General features: G+C 48.5%; 1 protein-coding gene across 1 annotated transcript in view; it reads right to left on the bottom strand.

The window, feature by feature from the left end:
• The window catches only part of LOC119394545 (alpha-1,3-mannosyl-glycoprotein 2-beta-N-acetylglucosaminyltransferase), a 148,987-nt gene that overhangs the window by 67,257 nt on the left and 58,073 nt on the right, over nt 1–23,657 (bottom strand). The window contains exon 8 of the mRNA XM_037661868.2: nt 3,062–3,152. Coding sequence (XP_037517796.1) covers nt 3,062–3,152 — 91 coding nt within the window. The remainder of the gene's footprint in view (nt 1–3,061; nt 3,153–23,657) is intronic.

The following is a 23,657-nucleotide window of genomic DNA, read 5'->3' on the forward strand; positions in this document are numbered from 1 at the left end:
CGCACGACAGTGGTATTCTATATACACACACTCTTTATCCAGAAGGAGGGGCCGGATTGCATCAGTCACCCCTCTATCAGTCTGCAGGAAGGGGAGATAGCCTATTTACAACGTTACTTCACGCAGGCATGCTGAGCATATGGTTTTTTTGGTCAACTCGTTGGGTTAAACTTGTTTTCACTGCGTTATAAATATGTCTTTCCTGAATAAAAATATTCCAGTTGCTAGTAGCGCGTCGTCCCATGTACTTCTTTTCGTTGTGTGCCGTTTTCTCGCGCCCCTCAGTCATCATGAACAAATACCAACTCGCCCAACTGTTTACTTCACTTGACAAAATGATCTACTACAATCTGGAATGTTCCCAGACATTCTGGCGTGGCCCGTGCAAGACAGCGATGACACGTGCAACAGACCAGTTACACAAACATAGAAAAAGAAGCGCGTGTGGCATTACTATCAGGATGGCGCAGTAAATGCAATTTGGCGCACTTTGGTGCAGTTGGCGCAGGAGTGGAATCACTGAAAATATAAACCTAACAGCTTTTCTAAGGATTTTTTTTTCTAGCTGTATAATGTCTTTTTTTGTATACGGGTCCCATACTTGTGAGGCGTATTCGAGCAGAGGCCATACACAAGTATCAAAAGCCAATTTATTGATGTACACAGCGGCAGTTCTTAGTTTTCTCCATAAAAACTACCGTTTTTGTAAGGCAACTGTACAAATATTAGTAATGTGTGCTGACCATTTCAACTTGCTATCAATTGTTACACCTAAATATTTACATCTCTTAACTTCAAAGATAACATTGCAGTGAAGAAAATAAAAACGTTAGGAGATTTTTTTCTTGTCATTCGTAAGGGGACAGTTTTATTAATATTCAGCTCCATTCCCCATTTCACACACCACTCATCAATAGCGCAAACTGCTTTTTGAACACACACCGGTGATCATGCTCTTATGAAATTTGAACATCACGCAGTCAGATATACAGTAGAAGCTCGTTATAACGAAGCGGGATATAACGAACTAATGGATATAACGAAGCAATCGTAATTCCCCTTGAAATTCCCATAGACGCCTATGTGTTTAAAACCTCGTTTTAACGAAGCTAAAATTTCCTCGCAATGGATATAACGAACCTTTTTTTTTACCCACCGAGCATTTACTGATCATTTTGGTAGCCGGCAAGTTAATGTCATAGAGCGCGCGACGGTTTACGTCCCATCACGGATGCGGTAATTCAAAACTTGCGTCTCGCGCTCCCGAGGAGCCTAAAGAGGAGCCGCCTGCCAACACGCGCGAAGGTGGGCGTCTGCCTGCCTCCCTTTTCCACTGAAACTCGTGGGCCCACCCGCGCACGTCACACGGCCTCCCCTCTTCCGCGGAACTCGTGGACCCGCCCGCTCTCCTGTAGCGCGCGTGGACGGCGACGTGGCCACGCGGCGACTGCGGGCCAGGCCTTGTCGTTCGCTGCGTGTGCATCAGAACAGCGTCTCTCTCGGTTCCCGCCGCTAGACAGGAGATGGACGACGGCAACGGCAAACGAAAGCGCAAAACGATTACAATCGAGAAGAAGGCAGCTATGTTGAAAGCCGTTGAGTCCGGCGTCAAGAAGAAAAAAGTTGCCCAAGATTTCGGCGTAGCGTTGAGCACGGTACCGCAAGCGTGTAATCGACCGAATTCTACTCAATATGAGCACAAAGCGCGAGACTACAATCGACCTCTACATGGCGATCGAGATGCTACAGGCTGCTTGGATGTCTGTAACAGCAAGCACGATTGCCAACTGCTTCCGGCATGCCTCATTTGGCGTCAACGGCGGCGGTGACAGCGAAGATATCGGTGCTGCCGCCAATGAGGGTGCCGCGGGTGACCAAGACCTGGCGTCGTGGGACTCTCTCCTTGACGCCGGAGTTGTGCGTGACTGCGACACCTTCTGCACGTACGTCAGTGTTGATGCTGACGCGATGACAACCGAAGAGCTGACAGAGGCTGAAATTGTGCGCGCGGTGACAGGGGTGGTGAATGACGACAGTGACGAATGTTCCGACGTCTGCGCAAGCGCTGGATGTGGCAGACGTGCTGCGCCGCTTCTTCGGCGCTCACGATGACGGCGAGGACGGACTCGACATAGCAGCAGCGGTCGAAAAAGCCATCATCCATCTGAGGAAGACACGGCAGAAGTCTATTAAGGACTTTTTTTCTGCTAAGTGAGCCGCCAGCTGGTGTGCAGAGTTTGGCGTGAATAAAGTAGCAGTTCTTTGCTGTTCTTTCCTTTTTTTCTGTTTTGCTAGTTTTTCTCCGTGCGACGGCCATTTTTCGTTTGCGTGGCAGGCTGCTGTGGGATTTGGTGGTGAATACATCCTCTCTTGCGCGCTTATTGTCGGTAGAAATGAATATTGGCTATAACGAACTAATGGTTATAACGAAGTAATTACGAATCCCCCTTCAACTTTGTTATAACGAGGTTTCACTGTATTATCATATAACTTACCAGATATATCATCAGGAACAGCGGCTACTAAATCATTCACATAAATTAGGAACCAACAAGCACACTTCCCCGCAGTACTCCCCTTGGAATGCTTGAAGGGGTCTTTTTTAATTTCCACGTACTGTCTACCTTTGAGGTAGGCTTTAGTCCAGCAAATATGCATTCCATCTAATACACCATGTGGCACCTTGCTGAAGTCAAAGAAGGCCACGTCTCTCTGTCTGGACATATCAAGCACACGCGAAAACTCGTGTACAGATAAATCAGTCCGAGTAACAATCCCTGCCTAAACCTGTGTTGCTTATCAGACAAGATATCTTGATGGTTGACACATTTTCGCAAGTAGCCGGCAATAATATGCTCCAACATTTTGCAAGAGCTGCAGGTAATGCAAACAGGTAATAGATGGAAATGAAGATGATTGCCTACATAACGTCTTTAGCAACACTGACTGTATGCTTCACTACAGTGCCTTGACAGCTGCCAGTGAAATTTGGCTAAATGATTGCTGCCTGTGAAATTCAGTAAAAAGTTATAGTGAGAGCCTGTTCAATTCGAGGACTTACGCTTTGGGCCACCTGTGGCTCATCTCGACCCACATGTCCTTGGTCATCATCCACCCAAGGCCAGGGAAAAAGTCCGACCGGTGAAGCAACTCTAGGAAGAGATCATGCATCAAGACAGTGCTCACATGACCAAGGTTACAAAAGATCGAAACCAGAGGCATAGCCAGAATTTTCTTTTTCCCCGCTGGCTACGCCACTGATTGCAACAAATATGCTTGTTCCATGCAACTTCCATGCATCTATGTTAGTTCAATTCTGTAGCATGCAATGCAGGTGGAACAAACTTTGTTGACTACAAGTCACCTTTTCAAATCACCTTAAGCAGAGAAATGGAAGCCTGGCTCTTCCATGATGCACCTTTCAACATGAATGGGCTCCACCATATTGTCACATATAGGAGGCGACAAAGAAAATGTGTAGAAGAAAAGGAAGAGGTCAAGTGTAGCATGACATATAACCGCACGACTAGAAGAAGAGAAAAACGAAGTGGAAGATATAAAAAGAGAAGATGACGTGGGAATAGGGCCCCTGGTGCGTTCGAACGTTAGAGCGTGAGCTTGGGACGAGCATCGCCAGCCTGTGTTCCGAGCGCTCTGGTTTTTCCTCGTTTTACGGCGTCATACCGTAGCCACCACCTGTTCGAGGACGCGTCGAAAGACCAGGACATGGGACTACCAGCAATGCCCAGGACACGTCATCGGCTGTTGGCCTGAGCGCACCGACCTACGACACCGCTCCGTAGGCTTCGACCGAGCCAGCTTCTCTTCCCGGGAGACGGTGGCCATCTCAAGGACCTGCGACGCCCAGGTCCCTGAACTGAGCCTCCCAGCCCAGCCTCCCAGCTTTAGGGTACAGTAAAAATCTATATGTATAACGCTCTCGCCTTGTCTATTCTTTCTAGCCAACTGCTGTCCAGAGATCCGTGACAAAAATAAGTGGCGAGCCTGCCAGGATCCTTTTTCTTATTTTTGTTGTGGATCTTGCGGACTTCAGTGAGGCGGAAAGAATGGACTAGAGGAAGATACAGTAAAACCTCGTTAATTCGAACTCTGTTATTTCGAAATCCTGCATAATTCGAAGGGTTTCTGTGTAATCTGAGTGGATAATTTGAAGCGGCGGTCAGCGCCAGCTCGGTTAATTCGAAAACTTTGGGCACCATGTGCCAATTCCCGATCCCGATTTCGCCGCAAGTCCGCAGAAGCGACGACCCTTAGGAGCCACAGGGCAATGCAGTGTAGCGATATTAATGAGTGACAGTTGAAGCAGCCCAGCCTCGCTGCTGCTAGTGCAAAAAAAAAAAAGAAAACACGGTCTCGTGGTCAGCTAAAAACGTGCGCCTGCGGAAAAGAAGACGTGCTTCACTGCAACACAGCGGTGACACATGGGCAGCATGTCGCATGCTTCTCGCAACGTCAGCGCGTCATGATTTACCCATTCTTTTTGGGAAAAGAAAACATAATAAAGGATGGTCTGACGGAATTCATGATGTATGCGAACCTCCGACCGGCGGTTGCTTTGGCAATTTCCGCACTTGCACAGCTGGCGGAGTTCTTGCCTGTAACGCCTACTTCGAAAACTCAGTGAAAACTTCAATGATCATGTTTTAAGCCAGAACACATTGCGGATTCCGTCACACTGGCCATTATCATATTCTTTATCTTACCAGAAAGAATGGGTGAATGGTCGCATCACGACGCGCTGAGGCTGCGAGGAGCAAGCAACATGCTGCCTGCGTGTCACCACTGTGCTGCAGTGAAGCACGCCTTCTTTTCCACAGGCACGCATTTCAGCTGACCACGAGACTTCTTTTCTTTTTTTTTTCGCTGATAGCAGCGAAGCCTGCCGTTTTCCCGAGTTCACGGCAAAAATGGGACCAGGTATTGCTGGAAAACAACCCTTGGAGTCACAAACTAGAAGGCCAAACGACCACCTCCGATTACTTTCAGTAATTCAAAGTTCCTTGCATCCCGCTTTTTGTTTGTTTCATTAATTCGAAAACCCACCTAATTCGAAAGTTGTTCACAGTCCCAGTGACTTTGAATTAATGAGGTTTTACTGTATTAGAATTGGCTGCTAAGCTTGGCATGTTGTGTGAGGAAGCGATGAGTCTATACGATCACGAGGAAAAGAGGCTGAGGGATGAGCAAGCGGAGATACGAGAGGAGAGGCGTGAAGAGGAGGAACGTGACAAGAGGAGAATTGAGCGCGAGAAAGAGTTCCTTCCATGGAAACAGCGGACTTTGTCTAAGTACAAGCCCCAAAGTATGGCTTTTTCTTGCGCGAGGAAATAACGAGGGAAGGGGTCCAGGGGAGCGCAAACTTTCGACTGTTTATTCAAGAGACAGTGCAACCAAATATATAGGCACAGACATGCGCAGCAAACTACGCACACAGCGAGCGCATACCACCCTAATCACAACCTGTGATCTATGAACTTGCGCTCTGCCTGCGAAAGAGACAATGAAGTGTCACTGATACACATGGAACCTCGTGCTTTGATATGATATGCCTCCAACAACTCTCGAGCCGTGGTGTCCCCGCTTCTACCCAGAATCTGAATCTTATTCAAGCACGGCTCACACTTATGTGAACTGCAGTGGGTCGGCAAATGTGCCCCATCTTTACCTTTTAGTGAAAGCTCGTGTTCCCGTGCACGCTCATTCACGCACCTTCCCGAGGATAGTGGAAATTCATTCACAACACCGGTGGCACATTTTGTGTACGACTTGGCGTGCTTCTTGCAGCATCCACCTCTCTTGCTCCCATCAGATAGGATACGTGGGCATAGCTGAGACAGCTTCCGCGGCGCAGAAAAAACAATTGGCACGCCATGTCTGTTAGCAACCTTCTTTAGGTTGTGTGCCACCCGGTGCATGTACGGTACGACCTCAGGTCTCACCGTGCTCCGCTCTTGCTCTACCCCAGAACCGTGGTGTTCGCTCTTGAACTTCTGGAGGAGCAACTCGGCTACGGCGATGAGGAGTGTGCGAGGGAAACCAGCCAAGGCCAGTCGATCCAAATGGTTTTGAAAACCCTTCTGCATCACGTGTGAGCACGACCTTGCAAGTGCAGACTCTAGGCAACGTTTAGCTATAGCCCTTTTCACAGTTTTGGAATACGCCGACTCATATGGCAGCAATTCTTTTGTAGACCTAGGTGAATAAAGCTAACAGGCGTGACACCTCTGCAGGGTAATGCTCAAGTCTAAAAACTGCAAGGAGCCGCGAACCGGCAACTCGTGTGTGAACACCAATCCCTTCCCGAGTCGGCAAAAGGCCGCTAACACATTGTTAACAATGGGATGATATGCAGCGGTTGTTAATTGCTTTAAAATAATCAGAAAATCGTCAACGTACCTAAAAACTTTTAAAACCTCCCCCCCATTAAAATGCTGGTGCAAGGCACGGCCAATAGAACATAAAAACAAATTGCACAACACAGGAGCGACACAAGAGCCTATGCAAATGCCTTGTCTTTGGACATAAAAATCTCCATTAAAACTGATGAAGGTGACCTTGACATAAAACTCGAGAAGGGACATAAAAGCTTCTACAGTCATTCCCGCGGCATTCCGGAAGGCAACAACACCACCCTCGTCTATGCAACGTCTTACACATGAAAACAATTCGCCGTGCGGGATAGAATAAAACAGGTCCTCAACATCAACCGAGAACATGTACCCAATCGAAGGGTTCGATTGAAGAAAGTGAGTAACACACGAGGAATTTTCAGTTCTAAACGGGTCATTCACTGCAACTGAGTTTAGCTGCCTCATTAAAAACTTACTGATCACATTCTGTCAGCTACCTCGTTCACTCGAGCTTTCACTAAAAGGTAAAGATGGGGCACATTTGCCGACCCACTGCAGTTCACATAAGTGTGAGCCGTGCTTGAATAAGATTCAGATTCTGGGTAGAAGCGGGGACACCACGGCTCGAGAGTTGTTGGAGGCATATCATATCAAAGCACGAGGTTCCATGTGTATCAGTGACACTTCATTGTCTCTTTCGCAGGCAGAGCGCAAGTTCATAGATCACAGGTTGTGATTAGGGTGGTATGCGCTCGCTGTGTGCGTAGTTTGCTGCGCATGTCTGTGCCTATATATTTGGTTGCACTGTCTCTTGAATAAACAGTTGAAAGTTTGCGCTCCCCTGGACCCCTTCCCTCGTTATTTCCTCGCGCAAGAAAAAGCCATACTTTGTGACTTGTACTTAGACATGAACCGACTAGCCCAGCAACGTGTACTTCTAGACAGCAGACTTTGGAGGGAGGTAGCGAGATAAGCCCAGATGATAGGGGCTCTACAGTAGAAAGAGAACCTCAGAGAGCGACGAGAGTCTGCCCCAAAAAGTTAATGGCTCCATTTGATGACAAAAGAGACTACCTGGATGCATACTTGCACTGATTTGAGCGAATAGCCCTAGGTCAAGGCTGGGAGCGTAGTGAGTGGGCGACAGCGTTAAGCATGTGCCTAGTTGGTGAGGCCTTAAATGTCTTTGGTAGGATGCCCGCCAGTGATTCCATGGACTACGATAAAGTCAAGAGGGCTCTTCTACAAAGATTTAGGCTCACTGCAGAAGGTTTTTGTTCAGTCCAGGTGCCGAGGAACAAGGCAGACTGCTGCCAAGCGGAAACCAAAAAACTTTATTCCCTCTCCCCAACTCCCCTTATACATGCTCGGTGGACTGTAGCACCTCCTTGTGGTCACACGCTTCAAGGCACACTGACAGAGACCTCTACATCCGTCCTTTTCACATTTTATGGGGCAGCTCCTCAAGTCCAAACGTCGGGGTGGCCTCAGTATATGACCACTGCGAGTTCGTGTCACAGTCTCCTGTGGCGTTACTTCCGGCTGCACGTATTCTTGCGGCGCCGCAGTTTGCAAGTTCCCGGGAGGGGCTGGCGGAGATGCTGATAGTTGAGCTGGACTCATCTCTGTCGAATGAGTCACCAGGTTTCGACAGTTATGCTGCAGGATGCCTCTGGGGGTCCGAACAAGGTAGGACCGTGGACGCTAGGCCTGTTAGAGCACTTCACCATTGCAGCACGTGTCAGTGACCCATACACAGTCTCCAGGACTTAGAGGGGTTAGCTGGCTTGAAGCCCGGTGGCTATTGTAGCTCTTCGCTTGCTGTGCCCTGTAACCTGTATCCTTTTCCTTGAAACTCGCATGGCAGGGTGATGACGGTACCAGTTGTTCCGGTAGTCGCAGGAGACGTGTTTGCAATCTCCTTCCCATCAGGGCTTGGGCCGAAGGAATGCCGTTCGGACCGGGCATGTCACGGTATGACAGTAAAGCCAGGTAAGGATCAGGGCTTTTGGAGAGCAAGTCTTTCACCGTGCACACCATGCCTCTCCATTGCTCTGGGGGTACCTTGGGTTGCTGATCTTGTGACGGAAGCCATATGACTGTGCAAACTTTGCAAACTCGTAAGACACAAACTGCGCTCCGCTGTCGGTCCAGACGACGTCTGGTACGCCAAAACGGTCAATGCAGCACTTGATTGCCGCAATGACTGTGGTGGACCCCACGGAGACTACTTTGGGGAACCTGGAATAACAACCAACAATCAGGACGTAATCGCGCCCTGTAAGTTGAAACAGATTGATGCCAAGGTGCTGCCATGGCCTGTCAGGTGTAACCATTGGCAACATAGGCTCGGACCGCTGAACTCGAGTCTCGGCGCATACTGCAAGTGTGCGACACCATATGCTCTACCTGCATATTACAGTTACGCCACCAAACAGACTTCCTGGCCCATTCTTGGCAGCGGCGCACTCCCTGATGCCCTTCATGTAAGAGGGTGAGAATGTCCTGGCGCAAGGCTGAAGGAATGACAAGACGTCGGTCCAGCAGAAGGATGCCGTCGTATATGCTCAAGCTGTCCCTCTCCTTCCAAAACGAAGTGACCTGCAGAGGCACCCTGTTTTTGTCTGGCCATCCTTTCGTGCAGTAGGTCATGACCGCAGAGCAAACTCCATCTTGGGCTTGATGCATGCGCACATTCTCTAGGCGTCTTGCTACCAGAGGCGGTAATTCCTTAAACTTTCGCTGACGAAAAGTTCTAACGTCTCTACTATGCGGGTAGCCGGCAATTCAGAGGGAGCTCGTGACAAAGTGTCTACCATAGCCAAGTACTTCCCAGGCACATATTTTACCACATACTGATAACGCATCAGTTTTATTCGCATTCGTTGTATGCGAGGTGGCACAAGTTCTAGGTCTTTGTTACCCAAAAGGGTGACCAGAGGAAGATGGTCTGTCTCTATTTCGAAGGTGAGGCCGCAAAGGAACCGATCGTACCATGAAATGGCCCCCAAGTCACGGCGAGACACTTCCTTCTCTGTCTGACTAAAGCGTGATACTGTCGGAGTGAGTGCCCTTGAAGCGTACGCTACAGCCCGTCGAGTACCTTCAGGCTGGTCCTGTAGGAGTACTGCTCCCAGACCATAGAACTGGCATCAACAGATACTACTGTATGGTAGCAGGAATCGTACTTTGCCATGCACGTGTCAGAGCACAGCAGAAACTTGAGTCATGAGAAGGCCGTTTCTTGACTGGGACCCCAAGTACAGGTGCTGTTCTTGTTCAAAAGGGAACCAATGGGCTCCGTAACGTCGGATAAGCGAGGTATGAAGCGTGTGACGTGGTTAGTCATTCCAAGTAACGATCGTACTCCACTGACGTCGGCTGGCGGCGGCAGGTCCCTGACAGCCTTAACCTTGTCTGGGTCTGGTGAAATCCCGTCCGCTCCAACAACTAAACCAAGGAACTTCATTGAGTTGACACGAAACGCGCACTTCTTTTCGTTAAGGGTGACACCCTCCTTTTCCAGGCGGGCAAGGACGGCATTCAGGTGCTTGTCGCGCTCCTGACAATCTTTTTCGAAGATTAGAATGTCGTCAATCATGTTCACGACTCCAGGCAAGCGCCCAAGGATCCTTGACACTAACTGCTGGAAGTACTCTGGTGCCGTGGCCATACCAAAAGGGAGTCTCTTATAACAAAAAAAAGTCACAGTTTCGCCGCAAGGGCGAAGCAATGAATGCGATAGCAAGAAAAGCGGCCCGTGATGGACGCGCTGCAACTACCGTGCGTCCATCACTACCCGGCAGCTACTAGACAGTTTTAATTTCACGTACGTAGGGACTTCTCATACGCAAACGTGAAAAGTACACGTACGTTACGTGCACGACATCTGAAACACTTTTAGCTACACGTACGCGACGCGCGGTGAGAGCTACCACGTAGCTCCATCTGCTGAGAATCATGAACACTGCGGTAGCTTGTTCGAGCGCCCGCGCGAGCAGACAGCGGAAGGGCTAGGTTCTCCCTGCGCAAATATAAGAAGAAGCGAGAGAGCTGGCCGACGCCTTTAAGTGCGCCTGTCGCGCTCCTAGCGCCATCTCGCTGGTAATGAAGAAAAGCTTATAGGCGCCTCCGTCTCGGAGGACTGCAAACGGTAAAGGGTGTGTATATAACGCTCGCTGTTAGCTCCCTTAGGGATGTACGCTTTGTGGCATAGTGCTTAGTGCACCGCGCTGCGAATTCAGAGGTCGCTGGTTCGATTCCGCGCTTCGGAAGCATTTTTCTCATTTATTTTTCTTTGGGATATTGATGTATATATACATACTTATACATATACGCAGCATGACGGCGGCGACGGCGACGGCAAAAATCAGCCGAGACTGTCCATATAATTGCTATCGCAATAATACAGACGGAACGGTGTGGTAAAAGTCGTGAGTTCCTGGCTGTCAGCACTCAGCTTCACCTGATGGAAGCTAGACCGTGCATCCAACTTGGAGAATAGCTGTGCTTCACCCAAATGGCCAAGAATCTGTTCCACCGTTGGCAATATAAAGCACTCCCTTTCAATTACTTCATTCAGCTTCATCAGATCGACGCAGATCCTGTAGCCGCCAGATGACCTGGGCACGACTACGAGTCCGAAGCACCACTCTGTTGGCGTCTCTACCTTCATTATGACGTCCTGTGACTCCAATTCATCCAGCTCTTTCTTGACAACGTCATTTAACGGAATTGGAATCCGCCTTGGGGCACTCAAGGAAATTGGACGAGGGCGGTGTTAGGCGTATGCAGTATTCGGCTTGCCGAAATTTTCCCAGTCCTTGGAAAATTTTCGCTTTAGGGGAATGAACGCACTCAGCAGAATCCACAAACTGAACGACCCCAAGGGCTTCAATTGCAGGCAGCCCAAGTAGGTGTGTGCGTTGACAGTCAACCACATACAAGGTCTGCACTGTGGCCCTGTCACGCCACCGTAAAGTTGCTTTAAAGGTACCGAGAACGTGAAGACTCTGTTCACCAGGGCCTAAGACGTCCCCCTCAACGGCATCTAGCACACGCGGTCGGCCTGGGAAAGACGGCGACACTACAGCTACTTCTGCGCCAGAGTCTATCATAAACACGGCCGGGTGCCCGTTCACAAGTATTTCCGTGTACCTTGCCCGGCGTGAATCCACGTTGTGAAGTTCGATGGAACCGAACAGGTCGTTTCTGTTCTTCTACAAACTTCGGCAAAATGCCCTAGCTTTCTGCAGTAGTGGCAGACCGATTTTCTAGCCGGACAGTCTTTTCGAGGGTGCCGCTGGCGCCCGCAAAAGCCACACGATAGCGCAGCCGGGTGTTCAGACTGATAGCGAGAACGGGACGATGGGGTGGGCATTTCGTTTTGTCGAGCCAAATCAATGTTTAGCGTTTCAACAAGGGCGTTATCCACAGTCTATCTTTCGCGTGATAACCACTCTTTCTCTGCATCCTCATGTATACGGGCTTGGCACAGCGCTTCTTCGGTGGTAAGTTTTGTGTGCCGGCACAACTGATCAGATAGCTTCTCGTCCCTTAGTGAGGCCACCCCAACGTTTGCAACCACGATATAGCGAGGCCACCTCGATGTTTGGGCTTGTGAGGAGCTGCACATAAAATGTGAAAAGGAGGGATGTAGAGGTCGCTGCAAGTGTGCCTTATGCCTACGACAAATCTGTCACGAACAAGTTGGTCCTCGACAAGTGGGCTGTTATTATAGCTGTACTGCTTTACCAGGTTGCGTAACGCCGTAAATGTCATCCACAGATTCGCCTGGCTGCTGAGTGTGGCAATGAAAACGACGACTTTCGTATATCTAATTTACAGGATGCACAAAGTGCAAATCCAATTTTAGGGGCGAAGCTCCTCTTAGTCTAACCTTGTCACGCGTTCGGCGTAAGGCATAACCGGCAGTATACTACGACCCATCACCGATCCTTTGCAAACTGCCCACTACTTCGTCTTTGCAAACATCCCACTACGATCCATCACCGATCCATTACTTCACCGACAATAAAGCCGTTATAATGAAGGGGGAACGGAAGCCACGTCTAGCTACCACTTACGATTAATAAAATTTCTTGCATAAATATATACAGTGTTTGTCACGTCTTTGATGATGTACTGGGCTATCGCTTTGATTACTGCTGGGCAAAACCACTGAAGATTTCACGGTGTAACCATGATTGCTTCAGGAGCTTCGCCCAAGTTCTTCATCATTCACCCGTGGATATGCTGTGAATTTTTTTCTTTGACAGACGTGAAAGAAAGCGCCTCCGGTGCCGAGACCCGCAAGAAAGAAAGGATGGTTCTGGCTTGCGGTCCCATACAGTAAAGAAGGGTCCGTACCTGGGCCTCGCCGCTGCCATTGTGCAGGCCAGCCATGAAGGCATAGTACTGGAACGTTGAAATCCACGTTGGCCCTTCTCCCGGGTTAGAAAACATGAAGTTTTCTGGTGGACGCAGACCAGATACGCCCGCGTGAGCGTTGTTCGCTTTGGCATCAGCAGGGGTGGATACCGCATTGTTAGGCATGTCGCATTAACGGCGGAATCCCACTTCTGGCACCATGTTCAGCCGAGGTGCGAGGAACGAGGCGGACTGCTGCCAAGCGGAAACCAAAAAACTTTATTCGCTCTCCCCAACTCCCCTTATATATGCACGGTGGACTGTAGCACCTCCTTGGTGGACTGCAGGTTCGGTGGACTGTAGCGCCTCCTTGTGGTCACACGCTTCAAGGCACACTGGCAGCGACCTCTACAGTTTTCGCGAGAAATTCCACAGCGCGAAACCCGAGGACTCCGAGACGGCTAAGCAGTTCTCTTGCCGCTTGGCCAACTATTTTGAATGATGGTTGGATATGTCAAACACAGGAAAAAGTTTTGAAGAAGTACGTGACAAGATGGTCACAGAACAGTTTTTTACTTGTTGCGGTCCAAAACTAGTTATCTTTATGAAAGAAAGCTGAATGGCTTAGATGAATTTGCCGAGGTCGCAGATCAATTCCTAGAAGCTCAAAGGCTCAGTATTTAAAGAAAAGCGGCGCACAAAAGGACGGAGACAAAAGGACGAAGACAAGGCTCAGTAACCTAAGTAAGGTTAGAGAGGTGAAACCAACAGTCCCGGAACTAAATTGAACTGTATCAAGGACATACGGCGGTGCACCTAAAGCAAACATAAGATGTTTTCTTTGCGACAAGGTCGGGCACTGTGCAGCTGACTGCCGTATTAGTGGCGCAGCCCGGGAGATGCAGACCATATGTCAAGGTTGCAAAAGGATAGGGCATACGGTGGAAGAATGCCAATATCGAGCACAGGACAGTGTGGTGTGTTGCTGACTTGCATGCATCAGCTGCAGTTCCTCAATCCAAGAAGGGACGCTACGGCAGAGTAGTGGGGTAAATGGAACGCTTGATTTGAAAGTAGCAACGCCGGTGGTTGTAGGACGAATAGGGAATCGGCATGTCTTGGTCTTAAAAGACAGCGGGACCAATGCAGTTCTGGTTCGGAGAAGCCTTGTAAAGGATGAGGACCTGACAGGAACATCCTCCATAACTCTCGTAGACGGCAAGGTCAGGCACGTTCCCGAAGCCAAGCTTTTTCTATCCACGCCATATTACACAGGACAGCTATCGGCAAAGTGTGTTGAGCAACCGATTTATGACATTATTTTGGGAAATGTACCAGAAGTAAGAGGTGTTAATGATCCTGATGTTGAGTGGAGCAAGCATGGCAGTAAGCAGACCCAAAGTGAGGACAGGCGTAAAACAGCACAGGAAAGAATATGCGCGGTCAGTTTTTCAGCGGTAGTAGAGACGAGGGCTGGAGAGAAAGCCACTGCAGAGCAACGTCCACTTCACACGTCAGCTACGCTGGTTTTAGGTATACCACCGGCAGAGATTGTGAATGAGCAGAAGCATGGCCCTAGCCTGCAGACATGCTTTGAGAAGGTAGGGCGGGTACTAAAAAGGAGACACAGTTGCACAGCGTGTCAATTTCAAGTAGTCGATGGTCTTCTTGTTTAGAAATGCGTAATACGATCTAGGAGAGAGATAAAACAGGTAGTTATACCGAAATGCCTCGAGAGACAGTGTTGAGCTGGGGACATTATCGCATTATGTCGGTGCACCATGGTGTGCAGCAGACGCTGTCACGAATCACAGATAAATTCTTTTGGCCAGCTGTCCAGAGTGACATTAAACGTTATGTAAGGTTGTGTGTGCTATGCAAGTGCGCATTTTGAAATGACATACTGGAGCTGACTTGATCAGTAGAGTCAAATGGTTGAACCTTCGGACTCCCTCGTCTGTATAACTTGGTTGGTGTTTTGAAGAAATCAGTATTGTGTCTGTTTTCCTGCTGTGTAAGGACATGGACAGCGAGGGTGATGATGATATGGATAATCATAGTAAAAAACAGCGCGAAAACACAAGGACGAGACAGATGAAACGGGACCAGCGCTGTTTTCGTGCTGTTTTTTACTATGAATATGTACCAACAAGCTCAAGTTCGCACGCTTCTCGATATGGATAAGTGTTTCGTGTGAACAATGGTGGTGATTGTGCATCAGTGGTGTACTTTGGGTGCATTTAAGACAATAACAACACTGGAAGACAACTGCGGTGGTGCATTAGGGTCAGCGTGAGACAGATAGTGACTAAACGTCGGACTGGAGCTCGTCTGAAGACATTGCAGGTTTTGAGCAGTTTTCTTCAGAACAAAACTCTTGACGAAGGGGGCCATTGTCACATATAACAGGTGACAAAGAAAATGCGATAGAAGAAAAGGAAGACGTCAAGTGTAGCATGACGTATAATACAGTGATGCTACCGAGGACTTCTGATTTGGAGCAATTTTTGGAGCAGCAGAATTTCCGTTTTGGAGCACTTTGGAGCAGCAAAATTTTCAGCTTGGAGCACTTTGGAGCAGATAATTTTGCATCTGGGAGCACTTTGGAGCAGCGAATTTTACATCCTGGAGTGCAATACAGAAGCATATTGCATTAACATTCAAGCACCTCAGTATTATTATGGGGCTCTTATGAAGGCTAGAAATATTTCGATTCATTGCAAATCTCATGGAAAAAATCATCCCAGGAGCATAGGCGTGCGCACAGGGGGGGGCAGGGGTGGGCGCCGCCCCCCTTCTTTATCACCTAAGAGAGGGGGCGCAAAATCTGCCCCGTACATTGACCCTTGCGATAGCAATTATATGGACACTCTCGGCAGATTTTTGCCGTCGCCGTTGCCGTAATTTTCCGTATAAAGTCCAAATTAATAACATCACCACGCGCATTCTAGCCGCGGGTAAAAGCTCGCGAGCGCTGGCGACGAACGCGGCTGAAGCGGAGATTAAACTAGCCGGCCGTCTGTCTCCGCCGCAACGACAGCGCATGCGATAACATCTTCCCGCGTGCGGGCCTGCCGTAGATTGCTCATCAAACAGAGAGGAAACGCCCCGCCCGTCTTTCGTAAGGAGCATGAAGGGACGCCAGGGGAGCGGAAGGGGGGGGGGGAGACCGCATCGTTCGAAGGGCGCAGTCGCTTGCGCGCGCGCTATCTCGAGGCATCAGGAGACGGCTCGTAAACTTGCTGTGCTCTCAACGTTCGCGTTTAGAGAACTCAGAGAAAGGAAACGCTTCGGTTCCTGGAGGGGCCATATTCCCTTAAACCAGCGTTTTGTTGAGTTACGCGAGATCGGATCCAAAGGAGTTATCTGCTAGTCTTACTTCGTTTCCAGGGGCGTAGCCAAGGGGGGGTTGGGGGGGGTTCGAACCCCCCCCGAAATTTTTCAGTTTTGCTTGCGTATATAGGCACGCACACATACAAACGCACGCACGAACATACATAAAGTATGGTTGACCCCCCCCCCCCCCCCCCGAAAAAAATTTCTGGCTACGCCCCTGTTCGTTTCACAATACAATTTTTTGGTATCGCATTCATTGCTTCACTCTTAAGCAAAACTGAGTTTTTTTAACCGTTAGCTACTGACCCCCGAAAGCGAGGGGCGGACGTGTAACATGGCGTAGCCGCTTCACTGTGGGCCGTCAGCGACGGGCCCGCTACTGACAGCTGCGCATTTGCGGCTGCTCCGACCAGGAGATATGATTTTACTAATGAGATGACATTTTTAAAAAAGCAAGCAAAAAATTCGAACAAGGAACCCTAGCACGTGAGCTCGAAACGGCAGGGCCTTTTAGGGGGTATTTACCGCAGAGTGATTACAAACTCGGACGTGCTGGCGGAAGGAATTACGAAAAAGCTGTTCTGGATGAAGATCCATGGATAAAGTATATCTGAGGAAAAGTGTCAACGCGTTTCCACCGTTCGCATGGTCTTCCATAAACGCGAAGCAAGGAAAATTCGATATTGTCCCATATATCTACTGCGAGCGATCCGAGATTTCATTCCGCGATGTCCGGAAACAGAAGTGACAGACATTTTAGCGGCACTCATGTAGTTATTCCTGAACATTGCTTTCCTTACGTGCCGTGCGACGCTTGAAACGAGCTATCAGCAGCGTTTCTGGAACAGACGACGTCCGCCGATGAATCGCCGTCGCACTTTCTCGCTACCGATAGGCCTAGACGTCACGAGCCTCTGCGGAGAGCGCGTTTTGCTGTCGAGCCGACTTGCAAAACAGAAGCTGCGTCGGCACCGTGCATGGCATCGTGGCTTACTCGGAACGCACGCGCGAGCGCTATTTATTCAGCGGAATAATTCTTGGTCCATGATTGCGACTTTATTGGCAGCCCCAAGATCGAGCTGCACATGTTCTGACGCGCCGGCGGTGCGATTGCGTAGATTGCCGGTGATAGACGCCTCCAAACCCGAGACTTTGGCGCAGTTTGGCGCAAATTTCGTCGATATTATCAGGAGGGCGCAGTAAATACAATTTGGCGCACTTTGGCGCAGTTGGCGCAGGAGTGGAATCACTGATAATAGCACGACTAGAAGAAGATAAAAACGAAGTGGAAGATATAAAAAGAGAAGATGACGTGGGCATAGGGCCCTGGGTGTGTTCGAACGTCTATGCGTGAGCTTGGGACGAGCGTCGCCGGCCTGTGCTCCGGCTCTTCCTCGTTCTACGGCATCATACCGTAGCCACCGCCTGTTCGAGGACGTGTCCACGGACCAGGACCTGGGACTACCAGCAACACCCAGGACGCACCATCGGCTGTTGGGCCCAGCGCACCGACCTACGGCATCGCTCTGTAGGCTTCGACTGAGCCAGCTTCTCTTCCTGGGAGATGCTGGCTATCTCAAGGACCTGCGATGCCCAAGTCTCTGAACCGAGCTCCCAGCCTCAACCGCTACGCCAACACGCGTCCTTCAACGAACCAAGCCCGCCCCATCGACTTGGACGCCGGTGACCATGCCAGTGTCCCCTCAACGCCTTGTCATCCGTCGGCACACAACGCCATGAGTGTTGAAAGTGACAAACGCTTTCTACTCTCTGGTGACTTGTTCTTTTTCTCATTCTCTGTGTGATAACCTTGTTTAGAGCCAATTTTATTTAGTGTGTTCCTATTTCGTGTATTCCTTTAGGGTGTAGTAAAAACCTATATGTATAACGCTCTTGCCTTGTCTATTCTTTCTGGCTGACTGTTGTCCTGAGATCCATGACACACATACAGTGGTAAATTCACAGCTGCTTGCACGGTTGCGATGCCTAGGGAGGCTCTGATCCTCACAAGCCCTTCGGATTTCCTTTGTAGCAAATTTATGCCTACGATTTCAATAATACTGATCACATGATCGGGCTAAAACGCAGTCTGCAAAGGAGGAGACTGACCAACAAGACTGCCTTCACTGATGGGAAACTCCTAAAGTAGCAGGACGTTCGGAATTTCACCGCCACTATATCGGAAGCCAGAGAACAGCGCTCATAAACTGGTTGAGACTCACTTTACTACCAATTCTGATTAGACTGTATGTGTGATGTGAATATTGCTGTAGATTCTAGAACTTAAGCGAGTACCAGTGATTACCCCCGGTATGCACGATGATGCATGCAAAAGAGCCGGTGTATACATAACATTTTCAGTGACTATTCACAGCTTATCATCACACCTGAATGTTTTTTACAGTAGGCTATCGATATTTAAAAGTTGAGGAGACCCCAGGATTTTGTTTGAATTATCAGAAATTCTTATGAATATGACTCTGGTTGTGTTGTAACGTTTGTTAGGGCTGCAGCAATGTCATAGACAACAGCGATTAATTGCGAGTAACATTTTTATATGTCGGTTACTCATAATGTACTGTGTCCCGTGACAGCTGGTAGCCCCTTCCCAATCTTGGCATGCTTTTCTGCGAGGCACTAGAGTACTGCTCTGAAAGTGACTTAAGAAGCATTCTACACGTGACAGACCAAAGCCAGGCTGTCTTCGTTTTTCCTCAGTCAACCCGGGATTGTTAGCGCGGATACTTTGTAGCACAGATGAGCAAAATGTATGACTTAACCATTTAATGCCATGGAGCAGTTTGAATTAAGCAGTTTTAAAATATATTAAAAACACACTGGGCAAACCAAAAATTTGAAATTTCTCTGAGTTAACCGAAGCTTTGAGTTATGAGCCTCCTGTATTTTTATTTGTCAGAAGTACCCACGACGCTCAAAGGCATTGTTGCTTGACATACCTATGTTTGTGAATTGCCGTGAATGCCGTTTGATCATTATAAGTGCTGAAGAGAAACTTAAGCCTTTGCAGTTTTTCACGAGGCTCTAGTTGTCTCCAGCCTATTCGGTTTATAATCTGTGTGGTTTTTATGGTGAAAATTATAATTGCTGGTCACAAATCTCACTGCTTGCTTTCTGCACCCTTTCCAACCTATCTTTCAACACAGCTATAAACGGATGATAGAACAAGTTGACCCGTACCTCATGCTTGGACCACTCAGTTCCTCACCGTCGTCAGAATGCGAAAAAAAGTTTTTCACAGTTGTTACACCCAAGCTCACGGCGATTCCGCACAACCAAGACGTATCTTACGGTAGACATTCTCGATACCTTCAAGAATAACTTTAACAAAGTGCAAGAAGGCCAGAGAGGCAGGCTATTCTGGCCTGTGGAGAGAACGGCAAAGAGCTAGCAAATTCCGCTGATTTGTGGCTGCTCCACATCTGCCATGAAATGGCATCCTTTGAGAGAGAGAGCGCTCCAATTTCCTTCCCTTAATGCTGGCACACGGGGAGAGGAAGCACCTTTCTTCAACGGGAAAGGCCAATCGTCTCTCAGCGAGGGAAACAATCCTTGCGGATGTGCTCACCCCCAGGACATCTTGTGCTAAGGTGGATGACCAACCGAAGGACCCGGAAGGACTGACAGCGAAAGGCTTACCCTTTCTTTTACACATCCCTTTAAGTGAGATATCTGTGTAGCAATTAAGTGGCGTTTGTTGATTGGGCCAGTTCACCCGAACCTGCCATAGCTGCGATTACTCCCACTACAAGAAGGGCATGCTAGCATGTGCACGGAATGACTGTGTGCAGCTGCGACCGGAGTTAGGCTTTAGCAACAGCCATGTATAGAGCAAACCTCCTTCGAGTCGACGATACAAACGAGCTGTCACCACAATGCCGTGAGAGAAGACTTATCGGCAACAAACAACGGCTGGTTGTCAGAGGGATTGTTTGCTGTATCTTCTGCTGTATCCCTTGCCCAGAACAGACAGAGTGAATCTCCGAAAAGGGAGATTGGTGTATGCATGTCACCAAGTCTGAACCGGGTGTATGAAGCAGCAGTGAATGTGTTGACGCACGACCGTTACTGCAATTGGATACATGCAGACATTACAACAGAGGCTGGTCAAGGTCACCAGTGTGTGTGTGTGTGTGTGGTGCAAATGCACATGTGCAATTTCCTTGGACGGCTCAAGCCTGATCCGAAGGGGTGCCTTCAGGTAATTACTATGTGAACGTTGTGAACCATCACCAGGACAAGCAGTTACCCTGTCCAAGGAACTAGGGAAGCGAGAAGGTACTTATCATCATCATCATCAGCCTGTCTACGCCCACTGCAGGGCAAAGGCCTCTCCCATGTTCCGCCAATCAACCCGGTCCTGTGCTTTCTGCTGCCACGTTATACCTACAAACTTCCTAATCTCATCTACCCACCTAATTTTCTGTCTCCCCCTCACGCGTTTGCCCTCTCTTGGAATCCAGTCAGTTACCCTTAATGACCACCGGTTATCCTGCCGACGTGCCACGTGCCCGGCCCATATCCATTTCTTCTTCTTGATTTCAACTATGATGTCCTTAACCCCCGTTTGTTCCCTGACCCACTCTGCTCTCTTCCTGTCTCTTAAGGTTACACCTATCATTTTCCTTTCCATCACTCGCTGCGTCGTCCTCAATTTAAGTTGAACCCTCTTTGTAAGTCTCCAGGTTTCTGCTCCGTAGGTAAGTACCGGTAAGATGCAGCTGTTATATACCTTCCTCTTGAGGGATAGTGGTAGATTGCCATTCATGATTTGATAATGCTTGCCGAATGAGCCCCATCCCATCCTTATTCTTCTAGTTAATTCACTCTCATGGTTCGGCTCCGCAGTTACTCCCTGTCCTAAGTAGACGTACTCCTTTACAACTTCCAGTGTCTCGCCACCTATCGCAAAGCGCTGTTCTCTGCCAAGATTGTTCCACATTACTTTAGTTTTATGCATATTAATTTTCATACCTACTCTTCTACTTTCCGTATCCAGTTCAGTAATCATGAGCTGTAATTCGTCTCCCGCGTTACTCATCAATGCAATGCCATCAGTGAATCGCAGGTTACTGAGATACTCTCCATTAACTCTTATCCCTAATTCTTCCCAATAGGTATTTAAAGGGACGCTAAAGGCAAATAACAATTTATGTTATAGTGAAAGGTCAATGTTTGAGAACGTCTAAAACGTCGATAGTATCAAGAGCAGGGCTCTACTAATCGAGAAATTAAGGTGAATGCAGGACACGATATGTGCCACCAGTGGGTCATTTTGGAATGAGCCCGATGGCGTGAAGAGTCCCGAATACAATCACTAGCACTCAAACTATTTATAATAAAAAATAACATTATGTGCATTACAAGATGTAATCGAATGCCGCCTGTGCGTTTCTCTTTGATTCATGGAAAAAAGAACTTTGTGTTACCATGCCGAACAGCGCAGGTAGTTCAAAAGTTCCGTTTTTGCTGGGATTCGGTCCACTCATGCGGTCGCGTCTCTGTGGTAGTTTTCGCTAGCGTAGTTCCTTTCTCGTGGCTGTTTTTGTGGGCCGTCTCTCTATGCACCTTAAAACCAAATGATTCATCAGGTGCGTTCTGCACGACTCCTCGGAGCGGATGAACATTGGTCCGACGTGGATCACACAAGTGATGGCTGAGCACACGGATTTCATGGTATACGTGGGTGGATTGTGTCGCATTGCGGCGGCACGGCACACCAGCGACATAAACAAAGGCTCATTGAACAGCACCAGCACAAATACACACACCTGGGGTGCCCGTATTCCCTGTACTGATGGCCGGATTGCATGTAGCTTCCCAACGCTACACAGCAGTGTCCTAATATCAAGCGCTTCCACGGAGAACATCGCATTACAATGCAAGCAGCAGCCGCCAGCAGAACAAGCATAACAGGAACTATTCTTGCGTACGTTTCTGGTGGAGGCACAATGTTGCCAGATAACGGGAGATGCTGGTGCAGCGCCCGTTAAAAGCAGCGTTGAGGAGTGCTGACGTCACGAGTCCTTGAGAGCGGGGTGGTTTGAATTGCGCTAACAGTATGCGGACAACTAAAGCGTGATTTTTTTTTCAAACTAGGCATTTCCTTGGCAAGAAACAAGCACCACGAGGGTTCTGGAATGGTATTTCAGAAGTTCACGCCGAGTTGTATTTTTCCTTTAGTGTCCCTTTAGTGCAGGCTAGAGTTCGGCCAGGCAGTCTAGTCCACAAGCTGAATCTAGAATTTCGTCTACCGTAAAATGCCGAGCAAGTGACCCCCTACGGTGAAGGATAATCCGACTGGATTTGAAGGGGGGCACTCGCTCGGTCCCGGACCGAAATTCAAGATGGCGGTGGGAGAGCCGCAAAAAATAAAAAATGCCCGTCCATGTTTCTAATGAAATGCTTTATTTACTGTTTTTATTCCCCCTCATCACTGTCAAACCATTAAAGCAGCGACCGGATTGACCAATATACGACCGGCCACATGACAAAGTAATTTCATAAACAACATTAGATACACATTCAGTGCACTCATTCTTGTGGTTCTTTTTACAGAAGCGATGCTTGTCTTGAAAAAAAAAAGTGGCTGTGGGAGAGGAGGGGGAGAGGGGGGGCTTGTTCGGCATTTTATGGTAGATGCAGTCAAGAAGTGAGCACTGTCCAGTCCTGGGCTGCTTGACTTTATCTGAACTCCAATGAGAGATGACTATGACAAACCACGCTGTATATACAATCGTGTACATATGTGTATGTATATTATGAGCACAAACAAAGAGAGGTTGAGGAAGAGAGAAATGTTTGCCTCCCACTTACTAATAACGTAGTTGATAAACCACTGCATGCTATGGAAACAAGCAGAAACGTTTAATAAATTCAGAAACATGTGATGATTGCATTGTACGTCTAACTGATACCGTGCATTAGTCCACTCCAGCACGCACATTTGCAACGTTGGGCAGCTCTCCAGTCTCAACAGTGATCAGTGCTGAAATCTGTATCACTCGTGACAAGCCTGCACCAAGACATAGGCATCACTTGGAGGCAAGTGCTGTGTCCTACAACTTCATCGGAATTTTGACTAGTTTTCAGAGCTGAAAGTTTGATGGACACTGCTTCTTATGGCATGTTTAGTCCATCGCATTAATAGCTTGCTGCTATGACGCATGCTACGCTGCAATCACTACCGCTGTTTTGTGGCATGCCAATACACACTAAATTGCCTGGAATCTTTACATGCCAGCTTCGATGAGGTTAAAATGCGACGATTATTGCGTCCTCTGCATAAGCCTAATGAGACCAATCGAGAATATTTGTACAGCGCAGACCACTGAAAGGAGGCGCGAACGAAATCTCATGGCTGAAATAGCCTGCGGGATCAATTCTCGTGAACACGCGCATGTAACAAATGTTAACAGTGAATACGACAGCTTGGAAAGTAATTTATATGAATTTTCGTGTGCAACCCAGTGCTATTACGTAACACATTGCAACACTGACAACAGCTAAGGTGACGTGAAGGTGACCCCCAATGTTCGCGTTGATGCCACCACTGCTGCCAAG

Source organism: Rhipicephalus sanguineus, chromosome 5, assembly GCF_013339695.2.
Source record: "Rhipicephalus sanguineus isolate Rsan-2018 chromosome 5, BIME_Rsan_1.4, whole genome shotgun sequence".
NCBI classification, from domain to species: Eukaryota; Metazoa; Arthropoda; class Arachnida; order Ixodida; family Ixodidae; genus Rhipicephalus; species Rhipicephalus sanguineus.